This window comes from Nilaparvata lugens, chromosome 14 (assembly GCF_014356525.2).
Source record: "Nilaparvata lugens isolate BPH chromosome 14, ASM1435652v1, whole genome shotgun sequence".
Classification (NCBI taxonomy): Eukaryota; Metazoa; Arthropoda; class Insecta; order Hemiptera; family Delphacidae; genus Nilaparvata; species Nilaparvata lugens.
This window is the reverse complement of record NC_052517.1, coordinates 15126014-15152277: the sequence shown is the minus strand read 5'-3', so window position 1 is coordinate 15152277 and position 26264 is coordinate 15126014. Positions and strand designations below refer to the sequence as shown.

Sequence of the window (26264 nt, the reverse complement as noted above, 5' to 3'; positions counted from 1 at the left end):
ACAATAGAAATAATACAAAATATAGTTTTACATGAATTATTATATTCCCATACACATATGTTCATCATGTGCATGATAAGTTATGTTCAATCTAATAGAATCTATAAGGATTAAGTTATTAACATTTTGTTATCCTTATAGATTGAATGGAACTTGACAAACACATATGTTCATTATGCTTATGATAAGTTATGTTCAATCTAATAGAATCTATAAGGATTAGGTTATTAACATTTTGTTAATAACTTTGGTGTAAACGCAGCTTTAGAGGAAAAATTCTTTAATAACTTTTAGTTGAGTTATTTTTGGTAAATTGAATAACTTTCTCCAAAATTGATATTTTCAGAAAATTTGTGTTTTATTCAATCAACAATGCCATGAATAATTCATCCTCTAAATCTCATGGATTTATCTCTTACCGAATTTGAAATGTTCTGTCCCAAAAGTTTTGACTTTAGGCGCTCATATCTCAAAAAGTAATGATCGGAAAAAATGTTGCCTAAGAAAACGTTTTCATTTTGATAGCTTGATGATATACAAATCAAACAACTTTGAAAACTATCAGCAGTGGAAAGTTTATTTGCACAGCCTTAATTGAATGGGAAGCAAAATGCTGTCAGTTTGTATTGAATCTCATATCCTATATAACTTCTAGATAAACATTGAAATATTGTTAATTTCCAATATTATAAATGGTTGTTCATATTTTTTATTTTATTGTTAGACATGTAGACCACATTTTATATTCATTCATCATATTCAATGTTTGCTCAGTAAATAGGTAGTAAGATATGGAGTGATGATTGGTTTTAATACGATTTATTATTAATAAAATGTTATATATTCATTTGATGTATTATTCATTAATTCATTTCCAGCATAATAGCTATTGGTTACATCATTTTTAGAGCTTTTTCTAAGTGAAGATGTTGGGAGTGCCTCCAGGGTTGCCAAATGTTTACTGACCAAATAAGGGACACCGGTCTGAGGTCTGGGGCGTATGGAATACCTCCCAGCAGAGAGGGTCGGGGGATTTATTTGATAAATTGACTTTGTTTTTAAGCGTTTTTAGTTTGAGTATGGAACACTCACTAAACAATTATATAGTCTATGTATTATTTATTTGACCAGGATTTTGTAAAAAGACATATTTCTTACATTTTATTTGACAATATTTATTCAAATCATCAGATTGAGGGCCATTTGCACAGTCAAAGTTTAAACTGAATTCAATCAGCTAGTGGCTTAAACTCAAAATGATCCACATTATAACAAACTAAGTCTAAGGCTAAGGCTAAGTCTTGTAATACAATATTTGAAGTATGGATATTTCAAGAGCTGCTTGGCTGAGCTACAACGGTAGTCGAAGACTCATCTATCTAATGCTCTTGTTTCAATCCGGTTGGTTTCAAAATGTTACTTTCTTTGTGCTTTTCCTTTTGTCTCAGTATCAGCTTTGTCAATACTTTTCCCTTTGAACTTTGGCCTTTCCTTAACTTTTCCTTTTTTCTTATAGGGTCCCAAATGCCTCCTTACCATCACACCTCTCCACCAAGCCTGTAAAATATAACGAATAAACAAAATTAATAACTATGAGTAGATAATTCATTGTACAGAAATGCACTATTAGTCCAGTCAATTGGTCGTTTTTCAGGAAACAGCCCTGAAAGAGTTTTTCTCGATGGTACTATATATGTAATTTGGGGCGCTGAATTCGAATCTGAAATTTGCTGACATGCCAGAGGGCGGCTTCACCCCCAAAACCCCTAAAATTTCGAACTTTATGTAATTTTTTCATTTAATCTCGAAAACTTTGAGTTTTTGGAGAAAAATCATTCTCCAAGAAATCAAAAGATGATAAAATTTTCAATAAATTGAGTGGTTGCGCAGGATTTTACCATTCTTGGTTTTGGAGCTTCGAATTTTCAAAAATAAGGTATTTTTTAAGGAGTTTTCAAAATTATGCAAACCTACCACTTCTACCCTATACAACTTGGATATTTCTCTAGTATAGATAAATAGCCACACATCACGTGGAGAAACAATAATTAATTCTGAACAGGATTTCTTAGGAAGTTTCGAATTTAATGACAGTTAAATCATAGAAAAAAAATGAGAAAATAAAAATGATCAAATTTTCAATTGGCTGCTTTAACTTTTGAACGGTGTTGCGTGTTGGAATTAGAAAAATGATTTATGGGAGCGAAAAGTGGAGGAAATTCTCTACAACCTTCACTTCTTTTTGGATTTCTTATCTGAAGTGTTTCACAGGATATGCAACTTTGAATATGTGAGACTGTGAGAATGATTAACATATCACAAATCTCTCGCATAATCAAAGTTGTGTATCTTGTGAAACACTCCAGTTAAAAAATCCAAAGAGAAATCAAGGTTGTAGAGAATTCTCTCCTCTTTTCGCTTCCATAAATCGTTTTTCCAATTCCAACACCGTTCAAAAGTTACAATCAATTGAAAAAAATAATTATTTTTCTCATTTTTTCTATGATTTAACTGTTATTTAAGAGTCTCTTAAACAACTAAGATGAATGATAGAAACTTGCGATTGGTCTCAAATGGAAGAGAATTACATGCTCTATAAGCTATGTTGCCTCAAATCCATCTTGCATGACTTTTTACATCGAAAAACTGTCGAAATGTGGAAATCGAGACTGTGGGAATGATTAACGTATCAAATGGAAATTAACGTATCTTATGAAACACTTCAGATAAAAAATCGAAAAAGTAGTCAAGGTTGTAGAAAATTTTCTCCTCTTTCCGCTCTTAAATAATTTTTCTGATTTTAATACCGTTCAAAAGTTACAGCTAATTAAAAAAATGGATATTTTCATTTTCTCATTTTTTATGCGATTTCACTGTTATTGAAGAGTCTCTAAAACGAGTGAGATACATGATAGAAACTAGCGATTGGTCTCAAATGAAAGAGAATTACATGATCTATAAGCTACGTTGCCTTGAACCCATCTTGCATGACTGTTTATTATCGAAAAACTTTCGAGACTGTGAAAATAAGGAAAATATTGCAAATTTCTTGATTTTTTGAATCAAACGTATCTTACCTCACGATAATATTTTTACAAAATTCATCTACCTCACATGGAAAAGGAGATTCTATTCTTTGAATTAAGAAAAAGTACCATTTTTTATAATCCCGGGTTACCGAGATACACAGTTTTGAATATAGAAATTGGCCATTTTTCTGTGTATTCAAATAGGGGCTAAAATACACTATATGAGGAATTTTTTATTCTCTCATCAAATTTTAGTTATTATACATGATTTTCAACCGCCTTGACGAGATGAGAAGAATGAGCTGTAGTACGAGGAGATCTGATCATTCTGTCAAAAGTTATAAGTGTTAAAAGTTTTGATCCTTGACATATCCTTATGACGTACCCCCCGCACTGAGAAATACTGAAATTAAATGTTTCTAACGGGTGATTCTCATAGAAAATAAGCCTCGTGAGATGATTTCAGCCGAAATATGTATTTTTTTATCAGGAAGGCCTTGAAAAGGTATTATAATGCAAAATTTGTATTTTGGCTGTAGGATATGATTTTCTATTTTTGGGTGTATCCCCCTTCCCCCGCTACTAAATTCGAAAATTCCTAAGGAATCCTGTTCATAATGAATTGTTCTTTCACGTCATGTGTGGTTTTCTATCTATACTAGAAAAATATTCAAGTTGTATAGGGTAGAAGTGGTAGGTTTGCATAATTTGGAAACCCCTTAAAAAACCCTTTTTTGAAGACTCGTAGCTCCGGAACCAATAGTGGTAGAATCCTGCGCGACCGTTCAGTTTATTAGAAATTTTATTCTCTTTAATTTTATCAAGAATAATTGTTCTTGAGAAACTCAAGGTTTACGAGATAAAATGGGAAAATTGAGAATAGTCCGAAATTTTGGAGGTTTTGGGGGTGAAGCCGCCCTCTGACGTGTCAGCTAATTTCAGATTCGAATTCAGCGCCGCAAAATACATGTAGAATCGTTGAGAAAAATTCTTGAACTTCGTATCACAAATTGGATTGATTAGTTATAATGATTGGAATTGTAATAGATTGATTGATGAGAATAAGGATGAACATATTACAATCCTTGGTAACACCACCACAATCCTCATGTAAATTTTCTAATTAATCAGTTCGGCAGTTTAGATCTGATGATGCCTCAAACTTGTATGTCATGTTCTGTACATGAATAAGCACAATAATATTATCTTGTTCATTAATAAGATAAGATGAAGATGACAACCCATTGGTGCTTGGAAATTAATGGAATGATAATGACGGATAAAAAAGATTACATTTTGCTAGTCAAACATACCATCCACCAGCGTAGTTAAGAATGCCAATACTTCAATGTTTCATTCTCAATCAATCGAATCTGAAATCTTGATTCATTAGTATTCTTGATTATTCAATTGATTGAATCTATTGATTAAATCAAGAGGAGACTATTGTAGCAAAAATCTACAACCTCAAAGCCATCAGTCATCAATGAAATTAACAAGATATGAAAAAAGATGACTTCCATTGCTGGTTCTCTACACATCAGGGATAACGATTCCCTTTCTAAACATGATATTTCCAACAATGATACTCTTAGTCCCAACATGATATTCTCACTCAAATCTGAAGAAATTATAGATAAATACCTGGATTTTTGTAGTTGTTTTGTTGAGATGTTCTTTCAAGGCACTCTCTCTTATACGCTCTTCCTTCTCATGCTTATACTCTTTTATTTTCCTTGCGTGATCGTGAAACTGTTGGAAAAAAATTGAAATGATTCAATGGGGGTTGAAGTGACAATCGACATTTTATCAGGCTAGTTTATCGCAGATTCATATTTTCAACTGGCTTCACTCACGGAAGGAGGAAGGACCATTGAAGACTAGCACCGCACTGCTATTATGCTTAATAGACAACAATGAATAATATTTCACAATACAGATTGTTCACAAACTTGTCTTCTCCCATTCATTTTTCAAGTTATATCCTATAGTATACTAGTAATCATGTACCATTCTCCTTGTCAGCAATAATTATTATTGATCCTGTTATACTCTTATTTTGATCATCTATGAGATCATCCTTTCAATCGAGTCCTTTAGACTGGACTTGATTTTTTTTGAAATTATTTTATCATCTTCAAGTATCGCTCAATCATCTCCTTTGAAAATTTTCTCAATGATCTCAGAGAAACCACTATCATCCAAGTACCGTAAGCTTATCGGACGATAATATTATTTGTAGACTATTTTTTACATCCCCTGACTCATGCAGAGCTATGAAAGCCCCTTCTCAAAACACTTTATAATTTCGAGAGGTGTGGCAATGTATCCAGATATTCTTTTGAGAGAATTTTCATTAATATTATTAATACCTGGTGCTGATTAAGGCTATCTTATTGTTAGAATAATTCGGGAATAGGGGAAAATAGTTTCAAGAAACTATTTTTGAACCATAAGAACATTTTTGCTGACATGTTGGAGGTAGATTGTTTGAATTTCCACAACTTATCCTTCAGCTAATATTTTACCAATAGGAGTGAAATTAATGTTCATTTCGAATTTCAGGCTCAATATCGTTCTTTTGTGTTCTCTTTTTTGTCACTAGAATATCGTTTTATCGACTTTCTAGCGCTACCTTTATTTTGATCCAATTATCTTGATAAAAGTTCATCTTAGTGAGATAGCAGTGAGAAGGCTATGTTTCTTAAATATTTGTCTGAATGAACACATATCGTCAGCTAGTGATTTTCTCTCATTCAATTTCCATCAGCTGTTGCTATGAAAACGAAGTTGCAACCATTCTATTGTTTATCTTGTGATTGATTAAATACTCTCCCATTATACTTCTATTGGTTGTCATCGTGAAATCAGATCCTTAATATGAGATATCTTAAACTACTGATTCCTCCTTGACATTAGAAATATCTAATATAATGGTTTGCTGGTATTATCATGAATCAAGATTTTTTATGTCATCTGTTATATTTTCTCTGTTGAAATTTGAAAAAATATATATATTAATATGAAACTTAATGTTGTTTTCTAGCGCTCAAGATGGATATCGAGACATTCAGATTATACGTTGATGAAAGGAATCAGGACGAATTAGTTGATCTCCTGAGAGAACTATTGATTTCGGTGATTGAGAAACTAGTGGACAAAGAAGTGATGATGTTGGAAGAGCAGGCAGTGCAAGAAAAAACAGCCAGAGCAAGAGGAGAAACTAGAGCAAGATGACCTAACAGAAGAAAATCAAGAAAACTCTCCTTTATCATAAATACCTACTGGAAGTTCCCTATAAAACTGACCTATAAAGATAAAGGTGAGGCGAGTGAGCATTATTATGAGTTATCCAACCAATTCCTGCCAGTACAATAATTGAATAATCTACTAAAAAAAATTTAGTACTAGTACTAATCATCCAAGTTGGTATTAATATAAACATTTTCATTATCAATTTTGTCTTCTAGCACCAGATTGAGCACTAGGACCAGGGAAAATAAACAGTTATTCTTGAATTAAGGTATTTGAATAATTTCAACATGTTTTCATCAAACTATTGTTCAATTAAGGGCCGGTTTCCGAGCCCGGGATTTAGCTAAGTCGTAGACTTTAAACAGCTGGAGTCAGAAAATTGGCTTTCCAAAACGGGGCGTAGTCCCAGTCATTGTCATAGTCACGTTTGATTTAAATTTCGAAAAACTAGAAAATTGAACGCAAAATAAAATAAAGAAAAAATAGTGTAAAGTTTCAGCTATTTTGAATTATTGAGGAATGTCTAATTTCGTCAAGGAGAAACGTTTCCAATTATAGAAATGAGAAAATAAAAACTACGACTATTGTTATAAAAGCTGCGACTACGCCCCGTTTTGGAAAGTCAATTTTCTGACTCCAGCTGTTTAAAGTCTAGGACTTAGCTGAATCCCGAGCTCGGAAACCGGCCTCAATGTTTTCCTCCTCGTTTATAACTTTTAGATCATTGGAAAGAACCTAAGATTTTGACTACATCTGTGCTGATGTACAAGAAGTGGATTCAAAGCAAGCGGCGCTTTGCTCTTGGTCAGTGCAGTTTATGTTCAAATTATTTTCATACTAATCTAACATACGAGTATTTAAGCTATCAGGCTACTATTCTATCATGCGAAGTGTAACAGATGATTGTTCCAGACAATGAAAACTGGAAACTGATACTTCATTCACTAACTCTCCTTGAAAGTGATTGACACCTAAATGTGTTTCTTCACCATCATGTTTCTTCACTTCAGGCTGTACATAGAAATTTCAGTTCCCATATCCTTCCTGACTTCTTATTATTATGAGTTTCTATGGTATTCTGTGTTTTTTGTCTTATTTATGAAGATTCGACTTTTATCTGACAGTCTTGTTACAGATGAACCGTTCACTACAAAGATGATTCAATATAAGATATCACACACTTCATACATCAGTCTCAACCAGTACCTTCTTTTCAATATTGTAATAGCACCTTCATCACAATGGAAATATCACCTTCTTTACAATAATTTTCATAATAATAATAGTAATGATAATTTCAGGTGATATTTCAATTATTGTTTCGAAGGTGCTATTACAATATTGAAAAGAAGGTACTGGTTGAGACTGTATGAAGTGTGATATTGTAAAGAAGTTACTGGTTGAGACTGTATTTTTAATTATTATTATAATCAATTCTTAGTATTTTATCAATTATTATTCAGCAACTAACTCTCTCATAAACGGGTATTTCCAGACACCCATTGAAATTTCACTAAATCATACTATAAAAGAAATACTATTGAATACACATAACTAAAAATGGGGCTCCTCCTTCCTCGTATTTTCACTGAGCAAGATTTATCAACAAGGTGTGAAACTTTGGCAGAAGTTACTGATAGTTTTGTAGTGTCGCTCTATGCATTTGGGGAAGCTTTGCAATCGAGTTTTTTTTCTTTTGTTTTCAACAAGGTCCTTCATCAAACTTGATGGGCAATATTTATTTACGGTACTGTATTTATTTGCAGATGAGTAATAACAACGTGAGTAATAACACGTTCATCCACTCCCCCTCCAACAGTTCGCTATTCAGTTAACCCACCCTGTGTTTGTCCTGCTCTGTCCACTCCTGCTTCTCCACGACCAACTCAACTCGACCGACGAGCTGTGCATTCGACCAACTCGAGGAGCTGTGCAGCAAGCCCAGCAATCGGATATCAGTGAATCAGTCTCCTCATTCTCACGTTCATCCACTCCCCCTTCAGCAGTTCCCTATTCAGTCAACCCACCCCGTGTTGGTCCTGCTCTGTCCACTCCTGCTTCCCCACGACCAAGTCAACAAGCTGTGCAGCAAGCACAGCACTCGGATAGTAGTGAATCGGATAGTAGTGAAGAAATTGACAGTGATTCTTCCACTGCCAGGCTCCTACCATCCACCTGAGCACCATCGAATCGTCACCAAAAATGTAGCCTCGAACGCCTCTTCCACTTCATATATACGAATAGGTAAGGCTATACGCATATTAAGGTTGTCAAAACAAACTTGTAAAAGCTCTCACTCATCAATAAATAGTATGCTTCGGATATCCGCAAAACAATAATAGCCTGTATCATATAATCACCCATGAGATTTATCAAGATGACCTCAAATTACTAGTAGCCTACAAACTTTCCTGTAGTGAGGTTCACATTATACATGGCAGTGGAGAAAGATAGAAGAACAGCGTTGCCGATTCTCTACCTTGCCACTGCCTTCTATATATACAAATACTGATATATATCCAATGTAATATTATTAATCAATCAATAAATAACTTTATTAAGCATGAACATAATAAAAATCAAAGTACGGTACAAAACAATACAATCAAAATACAAATTTCCATTGAATAAGTTTATTCAAAGGACAGGCTTCATGGTGGAGTGTGCTAAAATGAATGAAAAGAGGAAAAATATCTATGAAAATATAAGATAAATCATTCTTGTTTGAAATAATCAATTATATTTTATTCATCAAGAAAATATATTTTTCAATGATTATAATCAATTTTCATAAAATTTGAGAGTAAATATTTTGTTAATTAATTATATTTCCACACTGATTAAAAACGATGTGGCAATGTTGCGGAGCTAGAGAAGGATAGCGCTTTCTGCTTTGTCGAATGATAGACAAGGATAAAAACACCATTACTTGCAAAGTGCAAAAATTGTCAATTTATGAACTAATGATTAACTCAATATTGAACCACATCTGTGATGGGAATAGCGTTATGAGGATTGTTCTCTCAGGTCGGATGGGCCACTATAATAGCCACAGCAATTTCCTGGGCAGCTCGATCAGCATATTTGAGCTAATTATTCTGTGCGGTTGGTAAGACCACTATAATGGTCATGGCGTCTTCTGAGATTACTTAATATACAAGAACACGCTTTGCCTTACCAGGTCGGAATCTGATTTTCCTGATAGTACAATCATCAGTCACTTCACATATTTCATAAGAAAAAAGCCAAAAATGTATTCTAATAAAATGTGTTCATTCAGTTTGAAAGGTATATATTTATATACAAACTTGTTTCCATTGTTGAATCAACAAAATTGAGAGAGCCCAATAAAATGAGATATTGATAATCATAAAATAGTAGTTTATACAACAGTTTTATAATCAGGGTCTTCAACGCACGACTTATACAGTAGATGTAGACAGTTAAGACGCAAGTGAGCGAGCGTAGCGAGTGAGTAGTGAGATTTTACCAATCCTGGGACAAGGTCAAAGTCCAAGGTCTCACTCTAGATCAAGATGCCAACGGGGTCTACCACTCTATATTAAGATGGTCATGGAGACCTGTGTCACTATATATCAAATGCAAACAGTGTAGTTTTGCACAGTTTCTTGAAGAAGTTAAATTCAAGCCATCAGTTGGAGTTCATCACAGTGAGAAGCAAAGTAAGTACAAGTGTTTATCATGTTGTTCTAATATTAAGCTTATATTTTTTGTAGAACTTTCCCATGTTTCTTCTGAACGATTGGGTATAGAGTATATTTCCAGAAGTTTGATACATTTTGGTTGGGTTAGGTATGTTGAAGTTACTATCAACTTCAACATACCTAACCTAAATTTGAAATTCCGATTCAAGTCATTGTTTGTTTCTGAGTTTAACCTAGATTTAGGATATTAGTTGATGGATGAAATATTATTGGTTTCAAGCATTTAGAGTGAATAGCATGAATATCACTCTAGATCAAGATGCCCATGGGGTCTATCACTCTGTATTAAGATGGTCATGGAGACCTGTGTCACTTTAGATTAGGGGGACTAGATCAATGTGTCCATGAGGGACCTATCACTCTAGATCAAGATGTTCATGAGGGGCCTCTCACTTCAGATCAAGATGTCCATGGAGACATATTGCTCTAAGATGTTCATGGGGACCTACCACTCTAGACCAAGATGTTCATGGGGACTTATCGCTCAAGTGAGATGCTTCCACTCTAGATAAGGGGACATATTGCTTCAGATTAAGATGAACATGGGGACACGTTACTCTAGATATGGGGGGACCTATCACTCTAGATTCTAGTCATTGTGTTCTATCATTATTAATAATCTGCTAGTATGTTACAGATGAATGAAGCTACCAGATGATCATCAGGAGAGTTTGTACCTTAGAAGAGGCATTCAATAACAACCTTCAGTCACTGTTCCACAACAACATCTCCTCATCAAATCTTCAGCAAAGGACTTCCACTCTCTGCTGAACAGCTTGCAGTTGGAGATTGTTGATGTCATAGGCCAGGAGTTTCAAACACATGGACCAATCAAGCTCAACCTAGTGATGGAGGCTACATAACAACGTAGCCACTTTGATAAGAACATCAAGCAGGGAGAATTCCAGAATGTTGCATTCAAAACACTCAATTATTGCTATATACCCATTGAAACTATATTCAATGTCAATGATCTAGCTGAAATTATCAAGGCTAGCTCAAGCGAGCTATACTGGACGGACAGAGCAAGCTGGTGAAGTGGCTCGATAAATTCATAAAAATTAATCAACCAATAAATCAACAACTATTTCAGTACGGTAGTACAATATTTAGATGATAAACATTCCTTTAATCTCCAATTTCTTTTATTCAGAATTATCAGTTATTGACCGAACGAAGTGAGGTATAAGATTCAAGTTGACGGTTTAGCATTTCTCTTAATATTTATATCTTTATATATTTATATGTTGCACATTTACGGCGAAATGCGGTAATAGATTTTCATAAAATTTGACAGGTATGTTCCTTTTTGAATTGCGCGTCGACGTATATACAAGGTTTTTGGAAATTTTGCATCTCAAGGATAATTGATCGAGCGAAGTGAGGTCTAAGATTCAAGTCGATGGTTTGGCATTTCTCTAAATGTTTAAATGTTAATATGTTGCGCATTCACGGCGAAACGCGGTAATAGATTTTCATGAAATTTGACAGGTATGATCCTTTTTAAATTGTGCGTCGACGTATATACAAGGTTTTTGGAAATTTTGCATTTAAAGGATAATATAAAAGGGAGAAGGAGCCTCCTTCATTAGCCAATATTAAAGTAAAAATAAGATTATAGAATAATTATTCATCATAAATTAGCTGACAAGTGATCACACAGATGTGTGGAGAAGCCAGTCTTTTGCTGTATTTCCATAAGGTTTATAATCTGTTTCAATCAGGTACTTGTGGATGAGAATACTGTGCGAGAGTCCACTGTTCACAGAACTACTAGTATAAAAGGAAAAAGGAGCCTCCTTCATACGCCAATATTAGAGTAAAAATCTGGTGTGGCGCACTCACACAACTTTCCTTGCCGTTATGAAAATTTATCACCTGACGCAAGTGTACACGCGCATTCCAAGTCTACTTAAGTTCCAGTGCATCATTGAGAAGTTTCAGGGCCCAATCTCTCAGATTTTATAATGCCCTTCCGTCATTGGTAAGAGACCTAGATGCCACCCAATATAAAGATAGAGTTAGGAAAGGCCTAATAAGAGGTAGACTTTACAAGGTTCCTGAATTTTATAAAATTTCACAGTCTATGTAAATCTGTTACTATTGTGTATGATTTTGGCTGCGTAAACTTAGTTTGTAATCTTGTTTAATAAGTAAATTTTAGATGTTATTGTGTTTTAGCTGTGTAGACTTTTGTATTGTTAATTATTCTGTATTATTTTGTACACTTGTGACAATGACCAATGTTTATTGTTAACCAAATGGTAATAAATATATTATTATTATTATTATTATTATATTATTATTATTATCATCATCTTTAAGCTGGGTTTACACCAAAGTTATTAACAAAATGGTTATAACTTAATCCTTATAAATTCTATTAGATTTCCCGTTCTGAGATGAAGTTTACTGTCTGGATATATATCTCTATACTTATAAAAGACTAAGCCCCGACAGACCGAAATCACACCACAGCCCAAACTACTGAGCCTAAAAACTTGAAATTTTGCACGATTGTTTATGGTAGCCTGAAAACATCCACTAAGAAAGGATTTTCAGAAATTTGCCCCCCTGAGGGAGCTGGGGCCCCCCAAAATTTTGTACTTTTTAACCGCTCATTGCACAGCAAAGTCATGAGGAACTTTTTTGTTCAGCTACAAAAAAAATTAGATCTATGCAGAAAAATTTCGATCAGGAGCACAGGGGGGTCCAGGAGAGGGCATTTTTCGAAAATTTTGATGTAAAATCACACTACAGCTCAAACTAATTGTCCTACAGACTTGAAACTTTGCACAAATATTTCTCAAACATGCTAGACGCGCACTAAGAACGGATTTTGAGATATTTTGCCTTTAAGGGTTTCAAAGGATGAAAAAGGATCCTATTAAGTAAGGTTATGAACATGGTAAGGTGAGTGCCATATGGAAATGAGATAATTTATTTATTGACATGTGATATTCTAACATATTATGTTGTAATCATTGGAAATAACAAAATAATATGATAGAAATTCAAAAAAGGAACATCTGTTCTATTATAGCTTTCTACCTGATTCCACTCAACCACAATAATATTGTTCTGATAGTTGATAAATAATTATGTTCAATAATATTATTATTGATATAATAAAAGTATTGTTTCAATAATTAATTATTATCATTAATATAATAATAGTATTGTTTTGGTAATCAATAAATATTTTTATTTTCACAAACTCTGTATAATTTATAATGGTGAATGTGAAACAGCTGCATCAAAGAAATTATCTCAAAAACATATGTTTAGGAAAACCATAGTTTTGAACTTCGTTTTCCTGATGCAATGTATAAGCCTACACCTGGCATGTATTATTAATTTTTCAGCTAGAACAGTTTTTTGAGACTGCTAAATAAACGTCTACAGTTTTATCAATGCTGTATCGGCAATATGAAAACGCATGCAGTTGATATGTCTTTAGATAAAGGTGTTGATATCTACATGATAATTATTCTCTACCATTTTTATTCAATAAAAATTTCAAAATTATTCAAGCCTTGATAGAATGATTGACTCACTGTACAGTCAGTCGAAAATTTTAATATTGAAATGAGGGGTATTTTGGCAAGCTGAACAAAAAAGTAAGGTCCTATATATGAACCTTTTTGATTATGCACCATTTTAGGATGAATATAAGCTAAGCTAAATTCAAAAAATTGTAAATTATTCTTTCATTTTCCAGTAACTAATGAATGCAATATGAATACTATACATATATACTATACAATATATATATACACTCTCTTTCATTAGTTGAATAATTTTTTTCAACATTTTCCAGTTTCTCAATAATAGGGGAGTGATAATTATTTGTATAGGTCTTCTAAGGAACCATTATCAACAGCTGGTACCAATCAACTACACTTCAACTCCAAACTACCGTTTTAATACCAGTACATGTTTATTACAGCTGGTAACTTTAGATGTTAAATCATATTATCACAATATGATCTTGAATCATGATAAGTAGCCGCTCGACCGAAAATTTCGAAAACATATGTCTGTAAAATGAATTAATAAATAATTATTATTAGCCCCCCTACTATCATCCCCAATATTCACACAACATATTCCCGAAGTTTCATGCCGTTATGTCAAGTAGTTTTCAAGTCTACAGGGAACAAACAAACATACAAACAAACACACAAACAGACATTCATTTTTTATAAATAGATTTCCGTTCGGCTCAAAAAAAAGCCTCTCTAAATGAAGGTAGAATGATAAGGATCCAGTTCTGTTGTTTTAACATTTTTTCAAAAAGTTCATGTAGTACCTACTATTGTGTTTGAGATACTTCTGGCGCTATCATAGTTTTACCACTATTCTGTTCCACAGTCCTATCTCTTGCAGTCGTTAACTATATCTCTAATAATTATATAAAGATCCTTGCGAAGCACGGGTTCTTGCTAGTATATATATATACCCACTAAACACTATGACTCAACTATTGATAAAAACAAAACTAAAAACTGAGTTCTGGCATTCACTAATATGAAACGTGAATAACTTTTCATGTAGAACAAAAATACAATATTTATGTACACAAATAAATGTATAGGCCAAATATCCTATAATATTAAATAAATGACACGAATATTTAGGCAGATTGAGGACGAATTTCCTGAATCTTAAAACCTCGAGAGTGAGTACATAGCTGTATGAAAGCTAAATCAACACTGACTGGCAAACTATCCAATGCCTCGAATGATAAATTGATAAGTAATGGATATTATAAAATTATAGAACTTCTCCTGCCATCTGGCAGTCAATGAGCGAATGAATACATTTCAAATGGCCTCAACAGGTACAATAATAATTTTACTATCAGCCTATTCAAATTGAGAAAGACTGATTTATTCAAGAGAGAAAGCAATAGGAATACCCTATACACACATTGGTGCATCAGTTTATGAATGCAGAATCTATATGAAAAAAAAATCGAGCCTCAAATTTTGACGTTCGATAACTTTTTTATGTGTACACCGAATTTGATGATTTCTTTCTAGTTGTGTTTGTTATGTTCAGGACCAGGTTTATGGCCTATGAAATTTATAATCCGACTTCAGGGCTCTTCCCTACAGCCCTTCAAAATTTACATGTAATCCTTATGGGAGAAGATTTTTGAGCTGGCCACACATGGAAATAAAAATCAGCTGTTTTAATCATTGCGTCATCCAACAGCCGTCGATAGATAGTAGACAAGAGTGTGTGCTGCTCCATAACCACTCATGTATTTTTATTTTAAACGCCCAGACTAAAAATAAAATGACTGTTTTGTGTGTAACCATCCAGAAGTTCGGCCTTAAAGACATTGCTTTGTTTCGAATAATTGCATTGATAGAATAATTGAATAGGTGGATAACTATCTATTGAAATGAAATCCTTTAAAATCCCCCGAAGCCAGTTAATTATTTAAATATTACTCATTCAGTTACATTAATTTATATTAGTTACAGTTATTACATATTTTAGTTATTAGTCACATATATTCAGTTACTTAATCAACTTGTTATTAATCGATCTTTTTCAATATTTGATTCACCGAGAATGGTAATAGGCCTATTTTCAATTCTTCAATATTTCAGTTGGTCAAGTTTTTATTTGGACCCTCGCGGAGCATAAGTTACCTGCAAGTTTTTAATAAAAGTTAGTATTTGAAGTTATTACTGATAAAAGTCATCAGTTTTGTACCATTGATTTCTATCGAAACCCTCGATTCTCCAATTATAATTCCGACATCAGTGTTCATCGTCACTCACTAATTATTTAAAAAGTTTGTGAAGCAATTAATTTTCCAGCTATTTTTCAAGGTACCGGTAATGCATTCGATTTTTCTATAATCGTTTAAAATCCCCTGCATGTTTTGAGTAAGTGAAAGGAGTGGACGAGGGAGCACATGTGAAATAAGCAAAAAGGTAGCATAGCTTAAACTACACGTCGATTAATGATATGCGTGATCAATTAATTTGTCAGTTATGATTTTATCGCACTCGCACATGGAAGAGTATGCTGAACTGATTATTTGGTCAATAAAAAATAATAGGATGGTCTGGATTTGAGGACTGTTAGTATGGGTTATAGATTTTGAGGTGTGCATCAAGCTAAAGTTTGTCATGAGATGAATCAACCATTTGGCGGTACGAAGTTCACCGGGCCAGCTAGTATATAGATGAAATATAAGAAGTGATGTGATGTGTTCACTCATGTTGGATTTTCATGTTAACTCCGTTCTGCATCAAGAGCGTGGATCACTTATTCAATTCAAATCAAAAAGCCAATCATATAAATAACTGAATAACAATTCAACCATTGATGCCTGTTTCACTTTATAGTTTTAATCATTCTGATATTAGGCCTACTCTATAGATTGATTCTTGTTGCGATAAATTTTCACGATTCATTCATATGAATGAGTTCAATGTAAAAATCACTTACCAAGAATCAGAGGATCTTCTTCGCCTTTATACTACTATACAACAATGAAAATCCATGTATAAATTATTCTGGATCAAGAAACAAAAAGCAGAAACTGATTTGAAACAAACCTTTTTTGTGAGACTGTTCAGCTTTTCCAATTGTATTCCTCGCTTCTCCTTTATATCCAACAACTCCCTGTCATAGAGATTCATTTGCTCATCATACTTTTGCATCCATGCTTTCAAGTCCTCTTCAAATTTCTATAAAATATAAACACTGTTTTTGATAAAAGTCTACGACAGCTTAGTGGAATAGTTTTTTATAAGATTTTTTCTCACAAAACATAGATTAATATTGAATATGATACTAGAGGAATTTATCGTGACTCAGCGATCCAAGAGTCGCGTACTCAAATTATAACACTTTTTAAAATAATAAAAAATTACATTATTTGGTCATCTTATGGAAATGGATAAATATTTTCTGTAACAAATTGGCAAGTAACTAACAAATCGAATACGAATTATATACTTCGAATCTCAGTTTTTTTTATTGAAGATCAGAAACACAAAGAAACTTCGAATTCATGCTTGGATTGATCATTTTTCAAGCCAAAATTTTACAATTTCATCATGAGCTTCTACAGCTATACCAATGTAAATTATTGTTCTGGCGCGGTTTTTTGTGACACAACTAGGCCTGGCGTGGGGGTGCGGTAGACCCCATCAATTTTTAATAACATTTTTTGAAAAATTTTCACAAGGAAGCTTGGTTATTTCAAACGTTGGACAGTTTTGAATAGTTTCATGATAAGTGGTAAATGAGTATAGTAGAATTATGAATATTTATTTCTTATTTTTGAATCTCTGATCAATTTTGGAGAGAAATTTTTGAATTTTTTAGTTTTTAGGGGAGAAATTATAATGATTTATAATGAAAGTTTGAGTTCTAAAACCACTTATGAAGTAAAAAGTCCAGTTACTATTAGTAGTGATGATCGTTTCGACCTGGTGTGGTCATCATCAGACAGAAGAAACTTACTAGTCCAGTCATATGTTCGTTTTTCAGGAAACATCCCCGAAAGAATTTTTCTGGACGGTACTATACAGGTTGGGTGAAAAGTACGAGACCGGCTCAATATCTCACAACCATGTTTGATGTGGCTGGGCTTCCATCTCCAAGCATGGAAATACCAGTAAGCACAAGACCTCAATATTTTTTAGAGGCAACAAAAAACATAGAGATCCATGTTTAGATTATGTAGATATAGTAGATAATTTTATTGATTCTAGATTCTCCTCAGATAAAAACAATAGTTATGAAAAGAAAGAAATGACAGTCTTTCACTGGAATGTCCAATGCATCAGGAACAAGTTGGACTCGGTAGAGTATTATCTTGGAAAACTCAATGTCGATGTTGCCTGTATTGTTGAGACTTGGCTGGAGCCTAGTGAGGTGGAATTCTTTGGCATTGATGGGTATGTTGTTGGTAATGACTACTGTAGGGGTAACAGGAAGCATGGTGGGTGTCTCATATAAATGTAAGGAATGGTCTAAAGTACAAAAAAAAATTGAAAGTATAAACAAGTTATCAGTAGAAATGGTATTGGAAGTGACAGCTGTGCAGTTATTGGAAACAAATATTATAGTCTTATCCCTGTACAGATCAAACACTGACAACAATAATTTAGAAATATTCTTGGAAAGACTGAGTGGGGTATTGGAAAGTGCCTTCAAATACACTGACAGACTTATTTTATGTGCAGACTTCAATTATGATTTCATGAGTGATGATAATAATATTAAAGGGTTGAAAGAGCTTCTAGTTTCATTTGGTCTCAGGGTCGATTTCAATAGTATAACTAGGCCCAGTGCATTAAATGGAGGGACGTGTATTGATAACATTGTAACTACGATTCCTGAGAATTCATTTACATGTGAAGTTGTGAGAACATGGTTTTCTGACCATTGGGGTCTGGTTATCAGGAATACTCTCTCCACTAAACAGACGAAAGGAAATATTAATGAAACGAAGACAATACGGCACATAAACGATAATAACATTTCAGTTTTCCAAAATATTTTATTTGAAATGAATTGGACTAGTTTGTATGTAGAAAATAATTTAGAATTGAAAACGTCATTCTTTCTAGATACATTGAAAAAAATAGTAAATACAGCTTTTCCATTGAAAATACTTGAAATTAAATCAACTGCTCCCATACCCAGTAAGGTTTACAATCTAGAACTGCTCGCTATAAAGAACACCTGTGATCTGTTGTACAGCGCTTACCTTGCTACTGGTAATAATGACATACAAATACAATATAAGAGAAACAAAAAAGAGTTTAGGGACAAACTAGTGACTATCAGAAGAAATAAGAATGACAAGATAATTTCTGAATCAAACAACAAAAGCAAGGCAATCTGGGATGTAATTAAAAAACAGTCTAGTAAATCATTGTTGGTGAAAAACAATAGTCCATTAAGTTCAGACCAGTTCAATGAATTCTTCATAAAAAATATCAGTAAAGTTGTTGCTGAGATTGAAAGTAGGAATTCAACAAGTAGTCCAATTGATTTTTTAAATTCTGGTTACTGTAAACCCTCTTCTAAGTTTGAATTTGAATTGATTGGAAAAGATGATGTTATTCGTGTTCTTGGGAAAATGAAAGCCAGCAATAGCACATATGTATATGATATAAGTCCAAAAATGCTGAAATGGGTTGTGATTATATTAAAGATCCTTTGATCAATTTAGTGAATAGTTCAATTATTGATGGTGTTTTTCCACATACTTTAAAATTGAGTAAAGTCTTACCTGTGTCTATAAAAAAGGCTGCAAATCCGACTTAAATAACTTCAGGCCGATAAATATAACCACCACTGTGTCCAAAGTTCTTGAGAGTGTTTTGAATATGCAAATAGTAAACTACTTTGAGATTAATGGTCTTTTTAGTAACTTTCAGTTTGGGTACAGAGTGGGGAGAAACACAATTAGAGCTGCTGAGGATCTCTATAGGGATTGCTTGGACTTCTTAGAGAATGAGTGCTTCACTCAGGCTAAGTTATTCGATTTGTCGAAAGCTTTTGACACGGTTTCTCACAAACTCCTACTAGATAAACTCTTATTCTATGGGTTTCAGTCCAGAATAAATCCGCTCAGACTTTGAAAAATCTGCATTTATGTTTTGTTTGGGTGTTTTTTCAATAATGGTTTCAATAACCAGAGGGTCACAAGTTTTCCAAGATGCAGGGCCTTCCAGTAAAAATTCATTACACAAGGACAAGTTTGCAATTTCTGATTGTTCATTACCTATACTGTCACTGTTGGAAGACGTTACAGGGGAAAGCGGAAGAGCGCCGGTCTCACTGGATGAACAAGACGAAGGGTTTTAAAAAAAGCAATCGATTTTTGGTACTTTTTCCAACAGTTCCTTTTCATCACTTAGTCTTTTCGCAGCTCTCTTCTTAAATTCCGCACCACTCAACTTTTTATTCATTGTTATATAATTATTATTTTGTGAATATAAAATAAATCTGATGAATGACAATGAACACAAACATTATCAAAACACAAACCACCAATCCACGATTCAACTCACAAACCGCGTTTTGACACATAAAATACGAGACTGAACTACTCCTACGGTAATGAACAAGCCCGTTCGCGATTTAGCTGTCGACTGATTGATTTGACGATTTCTTGCCGGTGGTTGCACGGAGCGCGGGTGGGGAAGGGTAGATAGTCTAGGTCTAGACGTCTAGACAATGAGTCAGCAGCGGAGAGCATAAAAATTCCTGTTAGTCTACTGTTTGTTTACTTTCCTTGCAATGAAGTGTGCTCTTTTCGTCGCTCTTTCTCTCATATAATTATATTCTATTTCAACAAACATTTATACTGAATAAATACGTCAATATTCAATCAGTAGCTAACCGAAACAGAATAACTTTTGCGGCTACAGAGTAGTATTTTCCAAATATAAATTTTCTCTACAGTGGAATATAACAAATAAGCAAATAAAAGATATTTTGGAATTTGGGACCCCAAATATTTGGCGCCCCCAAATATCTTGCGCTCTGGGCAATAGCCAAGTCAGCCTATATATAAAATGGGGCCTGCTAACTGGTGATTCTCATAAAAAATAACCCTCTTCAGATAATTCCAGCCGAAATATGTTTTTTTTCGTTAGGAAGGCCTTGGAAAGGTATTATATTGGAAATTTGTATTTTGACTTAATGATTTGATTTCCTATTTTTGGGTGTATTCCCCTCCCCCCTCTACTAAATTTGAAAATTCCTAAGGAACCCTATCCAGAATTAATTGTTATTTCATGTGATGTGTGTTTTTCCATCATTACTAGAGAAAGATTCAAGTTGTATAGGGTGAAAATGGTGGGTTTGCATTATTTTGGAAAACCCTTAAAAAATACCCCTTTTTTGAAAATTCGTAGCTCCAGAACCAAAAATGGTAGAGTCCTGCTCGACCACTCAATTTATTAGGAATTTTATTCTCTTTAATTTTGTCAAGAATGATTTTTTTTTAGAAACTGAAGGTTTTCGAGATTGAATAGAGAAATTGAAAATAGTCAGAATTTTGGGGGGTTTGGGGGTGAAGCCGCCCTCTGGCGTGTCAGCAAATTTCAGATTCGTATTCAGCGCCCCAAAATACATATAGAGCCGTTGAGAGAAATTCTTTCGGGGCTGTCTCCTGAAAAAAGACCATTTGACTGTACTATACTCTGATGTCAAGGCCCTGGTATGGTAAGGGATGTGGGAGAAATAATTTTCCACTTCATAAGTGTTTTAAAAATTCAAGTTTCAGATCATTGGTCAAAAAGTATGTATATGCAACACAGTAATAAAAATTGAAAACAATTAAAATTAAATAGAATATCCCTTGTATTTTTTCGATGTATTATTGTGTATTTTATTCTCCTATATTTACTGGAATTTCGACTATGTTATGTTACAATATTGTTATTTTCTGTTTCTGATCAAAATACACTTTGATCACCACCTGGAATTTACATGTTATCATTATTATATCATTATGGTTTTAAAAATAATATCACAATTATATCTTATATTATATATCACTATTATAATCATAGTTATTCATAATAATATCATCAGTATCTGTTTCTGGCTCAACAATACAACAATAGAATGTTTTCATAATTAGTCATACCTTCTAATTGATAATTGCCTGGTTCTGGCTTTATTCAACTTATCTAAATTCATTTTGAAAATTTTAAAAACAATATAAAATATGTGATAAAATTAATGATTAATTCCAGTAATAACTGAAAATGAATAGCTTAATGCATAAACGAAGAACACTAATCTTCTACTCACGTGGTGATCTAGCGGCACCCCAGACACTTTCAACAGTCTATTGAACAAAGTGCAATCAGTGCAAACTCGCAAAAACTGTTTTGACGGATGGCTAATGAGCTAACCTGTAGGTACTGAAAATCACAACAGTCCAGAAAGTTCCTCGCAAGTCACAAACACATAATTTATCTGTGTGGGGATCTGAAAACATCCCGCGCCAGTACTTGAGGGTATTAATAATGATGAGTTCTCCCAGAAACTCCTTATAAAAAATTAGCTTTAGAATAGAATCTTTCAATTTTTATATTTCTACTAAAAGTTTATTTCATCCAGAAGTTTTATATTTCAACTTAAACATTATTCCTATTCTCGGATCATGTATTATATTTTAAAATTTTCATTTACATGGATTTTTTCTGTATTTTACAGATTTATGAGAGAACACAGACTGCAAGTGACAGGACGGTTAGGAATCCGGTTAGGACACCGCAAATCTATTCGTCCTTGGAACGTCAATCAGAGAGTGTGATCCACAAACAAACCTTATCTTGGAAAATAACCAAAGGTCCAGAATAATTATTCAACGTCACATTATTGAACTGTTACTTATATCGTTTGCAATGAGTGATGACGATCCAGACCCGGATGAGAATCGCCAGATTCAACTCTAGAGAATGATAAATATTTACAAAGTGGCAATGTTATACTTGTTTCTTATAATGGCTGGCAAATTTGGCCTACTCCTGTACTGGCGAGTACATCGTGATTGAGAGATAGAAACGGGTCCGTATCACAGAAACAAGTACTCTTTTCATTCCTCAATTAGAATTCCGCATTCTAGACCAGAGATTTCAACATAGTACGTGCTCATCTAAGAATCTACGAAGTGTACAATATCGTTGAAAGTATATGAATATTTGTTATTGGTACGGTATTCAAAGAAATATACTTTGATTATCAACTGTGGAAGAATAGGAAATCTTGTGCTCTCGAATGTGTGGAAAAGTGTCAATATAAGAAAGTTTAACTCTAAGAGAATATTCAGAGAAATCTAACTTTTACCAGTGTTGTTTGCTCCAAGTACATCGTTATTTCAGTGTGTACTCGCTCTTCGAAGTCAATACGATATTGTAGCACTCTCAACATTTTTGTCAGTCTTGCTTCTTCAATGCTAGCTATAGTCAGGTTTTGCTCAGCTCTAGCGGCCTCCCATTTCTCAGTATATTTTATTTCGACTTCCTGCTGAAAGCTAGCATTTTCAAGATCATCCTGTAATCAAAGAGTAATTCAATTTCAATCACAATGCTTCAAGAAAAGCTAGCTCAGTTGACTAGTATTGTGTGCAACTTTTGCTCTACATCTTACAATAATTAAAATCTTTTTGTGAGGAATTCCAATAACTGAAATATTACACCTTAACATCTTTTGGAACAGTTGTAATGCTGAAAAATTTTTAATGATAAGAAAGGAACATGGATTACCAATATCAAATTCATTTCTGAAATTGAAACATTTAGAACAGTATCTTCAATTCATTTTTGATTTGAAGAAATCAAATAGGCCCAAATCCAACTCAAAATTATATTCGAAATTGAAACAGATTGTCAAAGCATTGTTTCATAAGAAGAAATTAATAATGGAATTGATTATTCATTTACATCTGAATCTTTTCTTCGTTAAAGTATTGTTCAGGATAGAGATTATTTTGCTTTGGCACATTATCATAGTCAGAATATAAAAATACATTACCTAGTTAATATGTAATAGATTATTCTATCGATTGAAATTTCCGAGATTAATACTCTGGACGATTGAAAAAAAATTGCAAGTTAATCGTTCATTGGTACTGTTTATACGAGTAGGTATTTACTAACCAAACGTTCCTATTCCTCTCTAATGAGATTCGCGCTACATGCAATACCTTCAATGTTGAAGCTTCCACGTCCATTCTCTTTATCTTAATCCCACTTTCTGCTGAAATATCACTGATTTCTCTTTGAAGAGTGATCGCTGCTTCCTTCAACTGTTCAATAGACACTTTTAGTGCTTCACATTGGTCCCTATTCTTACTACCTAGTTCATCAACCATCGTTTTCAAACATTCTCCACCACAATCCGTTTCGTTCAATTCATCTAAAATTCGTTCCAAGGTCTTCTCTATACAAATTCTGAAAAATTATAATCATGATTTATTGGTTAGTAAAATGCATTATGATTCTGTTCACCTACTCCCTATTACTAACGATACCAATTGATTGATTTACAAATATTGTAATCTATGCATCAATTATTACCGTAATACTCACTAACTTTGTCTACAGACGGTTTCTACAATGAAATTCCTCAAAGTAGCCTAAGACTAAAGTGAGGTCCACGTCATAATGACAGTGGATAAAGATAGGAGAATAACGATGCGGATTCTCTGCTTAATTAATTATATTTCTACACTGTCAAAAACATAATTGGCATCGTTGTGGACCTAGAAAAGGATAGTACCACCGGCTTTGTCGAATGATAGACAAGGATAGCAAAATCAAAGTTGAACAAATACTGTCATTATAACGTGGACCTCACTATAGCATCAATATTATATGCTCAGTGGCCTACTAAGAGAATGAAATCGGTCCAGATGAGATGGACAAGAGTCCTTACGACTTGTCACTGATGACAAGTCAACTTGTCACCCTAGATAGGTGGCTACTGAGTAGCTTAGTACAATAATTCTGAGTACAATTGTTCTGTACATGGTATGGACAACAGACTCAGTCATTTAACACAAATCACAAAACGTCACTGACAAGTTGTAATTGTCACTAATGACATGTCAACTTGGCACCCTAGATGAGTGGCTACTGAGGCTAGAACAATAGTTCTGTACATGGAATAGACAATATACTGAGTGACTTGTCACAAATGACAAGTCGTCATTGACAAATTGTCACAAACAACAATTCGTCAATATATATATATATTATATATATATATATATATATATATATATACGTTGAATTATTACAATATACAATATATATATATATATATATATATATATATATATATATATATATATATATATATATATATATATATATATTTTTTTAATTAATGGGGGAAATTTTCGGAGACTGTGTCTCCTTCCTCAACCGAGAAGACTGCAGTTTTGAATCCAACGGTTGTGTACAACCGGTTGTCTTCTCGGTTGGGAAAGGAGACACAGTCTCCGAAAATTTCCCGCATTTCTGATGTAAGTTTTTAAGTGTTTTCAATATATTTATATCGTGTCTCCTGTTTTAATTTATATTACAAACTTTAAAGTGTCTTCTGCTATGTGCTATATATATATGGATTTTTTCAAATGCAATCTTTAACTTAGCGATAGATACGGTAATGTAAAAAATGAGATAATCATTTGAAATAATTCAACGTAGCCTACTTGTTACCGGCAGAGATGCAGCTCAATAGTTTCATCTGACTTGAGCAATTTTGCAGATGTGTGTTGATGACGGTTTTTTCAAACACTGTTAAAGTTGGAAACATGTTCAATCATCAATTTATTCGATTCGCCTGATAATATATGCGCTGAAAGCCAATCACAATAAATAGCAAGTAAACAAATCATTTATCACATACCGGTAAGGTACGGTACCGTAAACTAGTTTTAAACGAAAAACAGTTTCAATAATAAAATGTACCGTACCTAATTGAGTTTCAAACAGTCTGAATCGATTCCGTGACTGTTTTATCAATATTGTACAGGAAATATGACATCGGGCGAATGTTGCATGGAATGTTTCCTTGGCAACTTCTGCTCTAACAAACATAGGTAGGTAGGCCTACTTCGTCGAAGCGCCATGTTAACAATCCTATAGAAACAATTTATAATTACCTACTTAGAGAGAAATACTCTGACAGAAATGAACAATATTTGAACATGAACTTATATAATCATAGCCTACTCATCGAATATGAACATTCTTGCATGCAGTTTATAATAATTATGAATATTTGTCAATGAAATAATACAGAACATGAATTTAACAGCCTCTATTGTGAGGTAAGTGGTAGGTGTGTATGATTTGTTGGCGAATGATTGCTCCAATCCGAAAGCTATGTATTGTAATCGCCCTCAATGGTTTGAATATGTAATACAAATTATGGTTTTTGACATATACTTAGGCTATAGGCTACACTCTAGAATAGGTCTATAATATATATGGGAATCTGATCATAATTTTAGCTGAAATCTATATGCTTATGTAGAAATGACACTGATTACTTACTGTGATGCTTTCTCATCACTTCCAAAAACTATGACAAACAAAGTCTAACAAAGACTATCCTGTGTGGGGATACTTGAATCTATATATAAAAAATCGAAATGGCACTCACTCACTGACTGACTGAATGACTCACTCACTCGCAGAACTAAAAATCCGGACCAAAAACGTTCAAATTTGGTGGG

General features: G+C 33.5%; 2 protein-coding genes across 5 annotated transcripts in view; both read right to left on the bottom strand.

The window, feature by feature from the left end:
- LOC111060672 (gastrula zinc finger protein XlCGF17.1-like) overlaps positions 1-26264 on the bottom strand; it is a 458016-nt gene that overhangs the window by 17569 nt on the left and 414183 nt on the right. The gene's annotated exons all lie outside the window — the stretch shown is intronic.
- LOC111050766 (dynein regulatory complex protein 9) lies at positions 334-26264 on the bottom strand. Of its 4 annotated transcripts, none has more exons than XM_039440865.1 (6): positions 25236-26255; positions 23724-23970; positions 22865-23071; positions 16594-16725; positions 4674-4781; positions 334-1557 (listed from the first exon to the last, which is right to left on the bottom strand). In XM_039440865.1, the coding sequence occupies exons 1-6, from the start codon at positions 25337-25339 to the stop codon at positions 1417-1419; spliced, it is 939 nt and encodes a 312-aa protein (XP_039296799.1). In that variant the 5' UTR covers positions 25340-26255; the 3' UTR covers positions 334-1416. The 4 variants fall into 4 exon arrangements, with proteins under 4 accessions (XP_039296799.1, XP_039296800.1, XP_039296801.1 ...); XM_039440868.1 differs by having other exon boundaries at positions 763-1557; positions 22859-23071; positions 25243-26254; XM_039440866.1 differs by lacking the exon at positions 4674-4781 and having other exon boundaries at positions 746-1557; positions 22859-23071; positions 25236-26264.

Coding starts and splice junctions, on each gene's coding strand:
- LOC111050766 (XM_039440865.1), bottom strand. CDS start 25,339: ATGTTTCCAACTTTAACAGTGTTTGAAAAAACCGTCATCAACACACAT. Junction 23,072..23,723: donor TGGAAGCTTCAACATTGAAG/GTATTGCATGTA, acceptor CTTTGATTACAG/GATGATCTTGAAAATGCTAG. Junction 16,726..22,864: donor ACTTGGAGCAAACAACACTG/GTAAAAGTTAGA, acceptor TATATTTTATAG/AAATTTGAAGAGGACTTGAA.